Consider the following 9,803-nt stretch of genomic DNA (forward strand, 5'->3'; position numbering starts at 1 on the left):
CGGGTTACATACGCTTCAGGTTACAGACGCTTCAGGTTACAGACTCCGCCAACCCAGAAATAGTACCTCGGGTTAAGAACTTTGCCTCAGGATGAGAACGAAAATCATGCAGCAGCAGCGTGGCGGCAGCAGGAGGCCCCATTAGCTAAAGTGGTACTTCAGGTTAAGAACAGTTTCAGGTTAAGAACGGACCTCTGGAACGAATTAAGTTCTTAACCCAAGGTACCAGTGTATCACAAAATTGCAGCAAACTTCTGATTTCTTCCAAACTCTTCAACAGGCAAGTTGTTACACAGAAGAGAGCAAGATGAGGATTTTTTAAAAAAAGCAATGGCAACTCCTCGTTTCTGAAAAATTTAAAGTCTGACTTGTCATCATAAGTTTATTATCAGGCAACATTGAAGACAATATTTATATATAATTTTTAAAAATAGCTTATAGATTAGCAGAGGTGGGGGGGATCTATAACCTGAAATGTCCTAACTTTAATTTCTCATAATTTGGGAGCAAGCATTGTTTCTTTACCCCAGAATTCTAGGTGTGTAACCTGATACCTGTAGCACGAGAAGGATTTATTCTGTCTGCAGTCTCCATCTTACAACTGAGGCTACAAGCTGATCTCATGGCTACAACACCCAGGCTAATTTTTGTACCCTGAGTCAGGCCCCCATTTCCTCCATTCCTTCGTTTGCCTAATGAGGAGTCCTGGAGAACTCCAAAGCTTGCCGCCATTATTTTTGTTAGTGCTAATGAAAAGTTGCCCAACTAGATAAAACTTCTAGTGAGAGTCACATTAGGGAGGAAAATGCTGAAGAGCAATTAATTTATGACCCATAGAACTGCCTGAATTTCTTTCTTTTTTCCCTTAAAAATGAAAGTTGAAAACTGGTATAGTAGTTTCAGGTGTCTGAACTATGTCAAGTGTTATTTTTCAGAGGTCAAGCATTCATTCACCCATGTTACCTGTTTACCAATCAGATTCCTTCAGATCCGCTCTTCATTACAAATCTCAGAATTTCACTCCCTAGCAATAGTCACAGCAACTTGTACAAGAAAAACATGCTAAGCTGTAGAAGTACCAAAAAGTATTTATTCAAAACCATTGTAAAAATAACCCATTCTAAACAAATCATAACAAACTCGGGTTAGTTTTCCCCTAGTGGTATCGGCAATTTAGCCTTGCAAAACCAACATGTTTGCATACTTTATATATAAACACACATTAAATCAGCTCACGTTGATTTGAGCTAATTAAAAAAAGGCTCTGTTAAAAAGAAAAAGCACCGTTCTAGTTTCTTCCAATTACTTGTATGTTAAGGTTTTTTTTCCAAGGAAGTTTTCCAAGGTTTTTTTTCTTGTGAGGGGAAAGGGTCTGAGTCAAAGACTAGGGCTCAAAAATTTGACTAGAGTTAGAAGCTAGTGTTCAAGTTTGGACACCTATGAACTACCTTCCCCATGTCATAGCAGTAATCTGCCTTCACATTACTCAAAACAGAAGCAAGCCTGGCTCGTTTTCAATAAAGGCTGGTGCAAAGATCAAGGAAGTCAGTGTCTGAAATGTCATTGATTCAAACGGTCTGCAAATCAGGCACTGTACGGACTTAGGGATGGGTTAGACATTTCCCTGGCATGTGTGTGCTTGCAACAAGTGCATGGCAGTGCCAGCATATAGCCACCGGTGGCAGAAGCACCATGCGTAGGCTCCATACGTTTAGGTGGTGTAAACGGAGCTGGCGCAACTCCTCCACAAGGGAAGGTTACAAATGCTTCAACCTTTTCAGTTTGGAGAAAAGGTGAGGTGGGATATGGCAGAAGAAAATAAGAAGTATCCACCACATGGAGAAAGCAGGTAGGAGGCTTTCCTCCTTGTCATTAACGTGAGAACATGGGAACATCCAACGAAGCTGAAGGGTGTGAGATGAGGACAGACAAAAGGAAGCTCTTCTTTGAGCAGCGCATAAACTATGGAACTCCTTGCCACAAGATGTACAGATGGCCGCCAGCAAAAACTGGGGATTAAACAAATTCAATGAAAAGTAAGGCTATAAAGTTTGGAGAGGTAGCATGCCTCTAAATCAAGAATTTCCCAAACTTGAGTTGCCTTGGACTACAATTCCCATCATCCCTGACCACTGGTCCTGCTAGTGAGGGATGATGGGAGGTGTAGTCCAAAAACAACTGGAGACCCAAGTTTAGGAAACCCCGCTCTAAATACTAATTCGAGTAGGCAAGCAGAAGACTGCTGTTGTGTTCATGCCACACTGGCTGGCCACATGCTACACTGGACAAGCATTTAGTTTAACCATTCTAGTGGGTAAGGGGGATTTAAGCTGTATGCAGAGTTCTCATATGTAAGACAGTTCATATGCGGAAGTAACAGGACCCTAGTCCTGTGAAAGAGGAGACCTGGGATTTGCATTAAGTGATGTACCTGGCACGTAAAATGGTGCAAAAAGGGAGCAACTATAAGGCACACAATCCACCTGAGCTGTGAACACTTGTATAGGGTTACATTCTCCATCTTCTGTTTCATTCCTAGTATCTCTGTTCATTTCTTGGCCAACAGTAATTAGGATTAGCTACAGAATTATATCCACAGGTTAGGGACGATTACAGAATAGTTATTTAGAAAACAACAACAGACCATCTCAGTGTGGAAACTGATGATTGGACAACCATAAAACCCATATCACCAAGTTGATAGTTGCCCATGAAGAGGAACCAGTGCCCCTTCAGCTACAGTATAGTGGTAATTTCAAGAGAACAGTGGTAGAATCCCGCTTTAACTAGGGTTGGTCCCCGAATGAGAAACAAGCAACCCCTTTGCTGCTACTGTTTTTCCAGCATACCCTATCCTAGAACCATCCAACATTCGTCTGATGAGCCGCCATTTTTGCACAGCAGAAGGCCTAAGTACACCCAACCAAAGGCTGCCATTCCCAGCAGACCTTGCCAAATCTCAAGGCTGGGCACTTGATTGCGGCATAACAGGGCGGCGACGGAAGCCGCAGCTTTTGTTCCGTCCACGCCTCTAGTCTGCAAACCTCTGCAGCAGGTGATCCTCTCCACGCCGGGCGCTGCTGTTCCCTCCGGCGCCACTGTCGATGAAGCGCTCACACGGGAACTCAATGAGGTCAGCCTCGCTTAAGGCACAGACCGCACTTCGGGGCGGGCGGTGGGACTGGAAGCCGGAAAAGTCGGCGGAGACGCCCGTCCCCATGGAGCGCAGGGGCCGGCGGGTCGAATACATCTGCCGGACGTGCACGGGCGATGCTGCCTTCCGCCGCCGGCACCCCAGCACCTTCTTCCGCACCAGGCGGGAAGCCCAGGCCGCCAGGGCCAGGAAGAGCAGCAACGCATTGACCGCCAGCAGCACCAGGGTGAGGAGTTGGTGGTCCAGGTTTGGGGATCTGCCCGCCACGGCGGCGGAAGCGCCTGCACCTTCTTCGGGCAGGGTGACCAGCCCCGCGCAATGGTCCCTCGGCGCCACCGGGCAGACGCGGCCCCCGATCACGCCCTCCACGCAGACCAGGTAAGGGGTGTCGGGGCGCAGCTCCTGCAGGGTAGCCACAGGCTCGCTCCACTCGGGGAGGTAAACAAACCGCTGGAACTTGGTGGCGGCCCCGAAGCGGTCAAAGAGGACTCTGAAGCGCACGGGGCCAAGCAGGCGGGGGCTGCGGTGCGGGCGGACCCCCCAGCGCACCGTCACCGTGCCAGAGCCGACCGCCTCCACCGACAGGTTGTAGAGGAACAGCTTGTTGAAATCACAGGGGTCGGTGACCAGCGGAGGGATGCCGGACGAGACAGAGTGGTATTTGCCTGCCCGCCTGGGCCAAGCAGCTCCAGGTAGGGAAGGTGGCCTGGTGTTGAGGTGCAAGCCGGGCGTTGAGGTTGTGGGGCCCGTCTCAGCTGCCCAGCTCTCTCTCCCGGACGCCAAGATCTTCTGAGAGCCCAGCAGCTGCATGGTCGAGGCAGAGGGCAAGGAGCCGACCTTCTCCTGCACTAGGCCTAGGCCCGAGCTGCTGTTGCCCCTAGCAAGCGGGGCAGGAGAGGAGGCCACCACGTTGGGGCAAGAGGAGCCGTTGAGAGCTGTCGAGAGCTGGGAGTCCTCCAGGTAATCGAGGTATTTCCCTGCCAGGGCCCGTGGCTGCCGGCACTGCACAAACACTGTGAGGAGCCGGCCCTGCGCATGCCAGGAGCCCAGCCAGTGCTTCAGGCCTCGCAGGCGGCAGTCGCAGCTCCAGGGATTTCCATCCAGCTCCAAGCGGTAGAGCGCGGGGCTGGAGGCAAAGAGGTCACCGGGCGCCGTAGTCAAGGCGTTGTCCTGCAAGCTGAGCTCCCGCAGCTTGTGCAGCTGAGCGAAGGCACCCGGCGGGAGAGCGGCCAGGGCGTTGTGGCTCAGGTCCAGCACCTCCAGGCTGCGCAGCGGCTGCAGTAGCGGCGCAGGCAGCTGGCTCAGAACGTTCCCATCCAACCGCAGCTCCTTGAGGGCCCCCAGGCCGGCAAAGGCTTCCGGTGCCAACCAAGCCAGGCGGTTGCCGCTCAAGGACAGCTTGGCCAAGTTGGGCAGGTGTTGGAAGAGCCCTTTCCCCAGCTGCTGCAGGCTGTTGCCCGAGAGGAGGAGGGTGCTGAGCAAACACATGGGCCGGAAGATGTCGGGGTGGCGCAGCAGGCTCTGCTGGTTCCCCGACAGGTCCAGGAAGCGCAGCTTCCCCAGGCCGGCAAAGGCGTTGCGACTCAGCCAGCGGATGCGGTTGGCTTCCAGGTGCAAATAGAGCAGGTTGGACATCCCCGAGAACGTGGCGTCTCCCAGCGAGCCCAAGGCGTTGCCGTCCAGCCGCAGCTTGACCAGGCTGCCCAGCCCGGCAAAGGAAGCGGCGCTCAGGGAGCTAATCTCGTTGGCGTTAGCGTAGAGGATGCGCAGCTTGGCCAGGGGGCGCAGGGTGCCGGGCGCCAGGGCCGTCAGGAGGTTGTTCCCCAGGTAGAGCTCCTCCAGGCGCGCCAGGCGCTCGAAGGCCTTCGGGTGGAGCGCGCGGATGCGGTTGTACTGCAAGTCGAGGCGCTGCAGCGCCGCCAGGCGGTGGAAGTCGAAAGCGGAGATGTTGGCGATGAAGTTGCCGCCCAGGCTGTAGGTGAGGATGTCCTGCGGCTCGACGGCTTTGGGCACGGCCCGCAGCCCCCGGTTGGTGCAGAGGACGTGCTGCTGCTGCTGGCAGTCGCATGGCTCCGGGCACACGGGCTGCGCGGCGGGAGGCAGCAGAGCCAAGGAGCAGCAGAGGAGGAGGAGCGGCATCAGACGGCGCGGGCGCGGCGGCTCCATCCCGCGAGGGCGGGCGGCGAGCGGCAGCTTCCCCCGATCCCTCGGCGTCTCTCCGGCATCCCACCCTCTCCTCTCGCCCGCTTTCTCTCTCTTGCGCGGCGGCTGCCGGCCGGGCTCCTCCTCTGGCGTCGGGGGGGCGCCTCTCGAACCCGCTGCCGAGAAGGGGACGGAGAAACCCCCTTGCCAAGTCAACCGACGGCTTCCCGCCGCTGGAGACGGCGATCGCCACTTCCCTGCAGCCGCCGCCGCCGCCGCCGCGCAGGGTTAGGCGGGAGAGAGCCGTCGGCGGCGCTGCGGCTCCCGGCGAGCTTCCTGTCGCTGCCGCTGCCTGGGCTGCTCTGCGGCCGGCGACAGACAAGCGGAGGAGCGGAAACTCGCACTTCCCACCCTTGGCCCTCGGGGACGCGCGGGAAGAGCGGCTGCAAGGAGGGGGGCAGGAGGAGGAGGAGGAGGGGAGGCTGCTGCAGCAGAAAGGACAGAAGGACGGAAGCCGTCGGACCAGGGCAGCGCGCCGGAGTCAGTGTGTGCATGCAGAAGGCGAGGGGAAGGGGGTGCCGAGGCGCAGCCAAGCAGCAGCAGGAGGAGGAGAGGGTGCAAGGGGGGGGGGGGCTCGGCAGGAGAAACTTGGCCGTCTGGGCAGGAGGGGAAGCGAGATCGGAGCACGTGGGCTGCAGATAAAGCACTGGATGGTTTCAATTTGCGCAGCTTGCCAGCCAAGTCCCTCCCACTCGCCCCTTCTCTGCACGGAGCAGCGGCCTGCCAAGAGCAATAGTCACGGTTTACCGCAGATTAGGGCCTATTGACACCGACGGCTGAATCGCCTTGCTGCTGCCCTCCACCCGCCGCAGCACCTCTCTGGCTGGAAGGTAAAACGAAACGGGTCTTTTGTGAAAAGAGGAGAGGGCTTGCTGGGATTTGCAGCCGCCACAGTATATCTGGAGCAAAAGGGATCGCTTTGCAGAGCCAGTACGATGAGCCCTCCACATGTGGCTGCGCTACAGCTCCCATCAGATCCAGCTGGCGTGACCAATGGACAAGGATGAGGGAGATGTAGTCCCAGATCATATGGAGGGCCATAGGCTCCCCCTCCCCTGGGTATAGGATGTCAGATCAGGATGAGGCATCCCCACCTCCAATTCCATCTACAGAAGCTGCAAGGGTTGGCAGATGAGTTTTTCTTCAATACAGGGGGCATCCTTCAGTACACCTGAGACCAGCAAGCAAGGAGATGCTCAGGAGAAGAGGCCAGGGAGCTGCCTAGTATTTGCCTCCTGAGGCAGTTGCCTCCTGTCTTCCTAATGGTAGGGCTGGCCCTGGAATCAGCCTAACCCACTTCACAGAGGATCTCCAGTTACCCAAACTGAGCTGTGATGTAATGATCTGGATACCATACAGTGCGCCCAAGAGCTCGTGAATCCCATTTCTCCAAACAAAATAAATGGTTTATCCATTGACCACATGACACACTTGTTTAAAATAACAGAATTCTAAATCTGTAGACATAGCACTGGCCTTCCCAACTGCTATGATATAAAGCTTCTTTCCCCCCCTTCTCATGGCTGGTATATATTGTTACATTCCTGTGTGTGGGAATGTTAAGGAAGGTAGGAGAGGATAGATTGTTTTGACGTTATCCCTCCTCATTCACACTAGTGAGTAAACAGCAGAGCACGTTCCCTTTGCAACTTAGTGGAAGCAAGTTGATGATTCCTTTAGAATCCTTTAATTAAGCAATCCAGTCCGGCTTGTTCCTGGTAAGTTTCCCTTTTATTTCCCTCATAAAGAAATAATAACACAACACAGTCGTCTTTTAAAGTAAGAATAAAGTTTTACTCGCAGCAGTAATCTGAAGGCAGGCTTTACCTTGGGGTTACAGTGAAAAGAAGTCTGAGCTACATCTCAGACTTTCGGCTTGTGGGCTCCATCCTGTGTGAAGGCTGAGCCATGCGCTGGCTAAGAGCCAGGAGAGCAAGACTCAAAGAGTAAGATGGCAGCGTGGCCAGCCCTTTTATCTGGTCAGCTAGGGTCAGCTAGGCAACAGGAAATTGTTGTACTTGACTGCTCTAGTAATAATACATCCCACACTACGGACATTTTTTGGTAAAGTTTGCCTCCCGCACGCAACACTTCACTCTCAAAATACTGATACCTGTATATGTGTTCCTTGCATATCAGTTACAGGCTGGTGCAGAGTTTTATACTAATTAAAAAAACTGAAATCCTAAGAGTGCTTCTTCTTTCTTCTTTGGCGATCACTCATAGCCAAGTAAGATTGTCTTCCATAAACACGGTTTTAACAGTGACCCCGTAAGTGACTGTGGAGGCCAATTCTGGATCCACACGTCCTTCCGCAGTGGGGACATAGGTTTCCGGGCAGGAGTTGATCATGGTGAGGGTTTGCCAAGAGTACTTTCCTCTTAGCACGTTTCTCCCTTTCATCCTGAGTTTGAGTGTCTTCAAAGCCCATGGGTGCAATGCTTATATAAAGCAAGGAGGTGTCTTACAAGTAAAGATGGTTCGAGGAATTGGAGGGTGATGATGGAGCCCAGAGACCTCAGCTCAACTGAAGTATTCATCATATCTCCTGAATCTTGCTCCACATGGGTGCCTTACAAATAGCATGTCTCCTGGTGTCAGTGCAGTAGCCTGTCACTGTAAATTGTTAGATGATGTTGCCTTCTAATAACAAATTTGTGCTAGGCTTTATTTTGTAACTAATACAGTGGTGCCTCGCAAGACGAAAATAATCCGTTTCGCGAGTCTCTTCGTCTAGCGGTTTTTTCGTCTTGCGAAGCATCCCTATTAGTGGCTTAGCGGATTAGCGGCTTAGAAAAAAGGGGGGGAAAGGGAAAAGACTCGCAAGACGTTTTCGTCTTGCGAAGCAAGCCCATAGGGAAATTCGTCTTGCGAAGCGCCTCGAAAAACAGAAAACCCTTTCGTCTAGCGGGTTTTTCGTCTTGCGAGGCATTCGTCTTGCGGGGCACCACTGTAAAGCTGAACACTATACTTTTAAAGCACCCTCAAAACGCATTCTTTCCCTCAAAGAATTCTGGGCGTTGTAATTCACCCCTTGCAAAGTTACGACTCGTAGCAACCCATTAACAAACTACATTGGCCAGGATAGTGCATATGCAGCCATCGCTAGATTTTTTTTCTTGGAAATTGCAGCATGCAAGAGAAGTCAGGAGGAAAAGACATCTTGAATATCAATCTGGGAAAGACAGCACAAAAACAATACCTATCATTCCCATGCATATTACATCGCTGCTGCTAATTTCCCATCTTAATGTCTGGCCAAACGTTTAACAGGAAACCTGTTGTGAAAACAGATAAAAAGGAGAAGGCGAGGGTGCAGAGATTAGAATATACTCTCTTGCAATATGGACAAGGAATGGAAGAATGAAGTCCGTTAGCATCCTATTATATATGCTTTTATTCCCAGCTGTGATACATTTGGGACAGGGTGGGCAACCTGCATACCACATGGGCCCTTGGCTCAGTCCACCTTCGTCTGCCAGGTGTGTTCTCTGCTAATAGCAATGTGATTCATTGAACTTTGACAGATCAGGCATTTTGGGATGGGAAGAGACTTTAATCTTCCATCAAGTGCAGGTGCCCGAGAACATTTCCCCCTCCAGATGTTTCTGAACTACAGGTCCCTTGGCTATATCTGCAGGAGGTGTTGGGAGTTGTAGCTCAGCAACATCTGAAAAGCCAAACATCCCCCCCAAAAAACAACCCTGAGCTTCCAGCCCAGCCAAATGGATTGGTCTTGGACTTCACAACTTCCTTTCTAAGGCTGAAATCTTGGGATTAAATCCCATTGAAATCAGTGGAGATTTTTTTTCTGAGTCGACATATGTGATTATTTGTGACTGATTTGCCTCAACAGCTCTTCAGTTCATCTCCCTCCCACCCCCATCTCTCTCACACACTCATTCCGAGTACCCCGTTTTATCGGTAGTTGGCTCTTTCTCAACTTCACTTCCATTCACTAAAAAACTGTGTTCAGTTACACCAGAACACATTTACTAATCATTTAACAAATGACTGCCGCTCTCACACATATAATATGTGTACTGTGCTGCTGTTGTGCTGTTCTTGTTATTTTATGAATTTATACCCCACACTTCAGTCTAAAAACATTCCCAGGGTGTCTTACAAAACTAAAACCGGCATTAAAATCATCTGCATAACATCTGTGGCTGTTTTGGGAGAGCTTTGGGGTTTGATGTCCACTCAGATTCTATAAAAAGCTCTAATACAAAAATACAAACATGTCTAACAACTTAATGCATACAATGTGTCCGGCGTTCATAGATGAAAACTCGAGTGAAAATCCAGAACACACTTACTGGGGAGTAAGCCCCATTGAGCACAACTGGACTCACATCTGAGTAAGCATGCAATTAAGCTGCAAAACTTTATTTGCTGTTAAGGAGAGCGATGTTCAGCACCAATGCCTAATTTGAACATTTTGTTG

At 51.4% G+C, this 9,803-nt stretch overlaps 1 protein-coding gene across 1 annotated transcript; it reads right to left on the reverse strand.

Moving 5' to 3' along the window:
* Positions 1-1,070: 1,070 nt before the first annotated feature.
* Positions 1,071-6,467, reverse strand: TRIL (TLR4 interactor with leucine rich repeats). The gene has a single exon (XM_079947995.1). The coding sequence runs from the start codon at positions 5,318-5,320 to the stop codon at positions 3,032-3,034; it is 2,289 nt and encodes a 762-aa protein (XP_079804121.1). The 5' UTR covers positions 5,321-6,467; the 3' UTR covers positions 1,071-3,031.
* Between the last annotated feature and the right edge of the window lie 3,336 nt (positions 6,468-9,803).

Source organism: Podarcis cretensis, assembly GCF_951804945.1.
Source record: "Podarcis cretensis genome assembly, chromosome: 12".
Lineage (NCBI taxonomy): Eukaryota > Metazoa > Chordata > Lepidosauria > Squamata > Lacertidae > Podarcis > Podarcis cretensis.

What these genes read in the sequence shown, in the direction of transcription:
- TRIL (XM_079947995.1), bottom strand. Translation starts at nt 5,320, where the DNA reads ATGGAGCCGCCGCGCCCGCGCCGTCTGATGCCGCTCCTCCTCCTCTGC.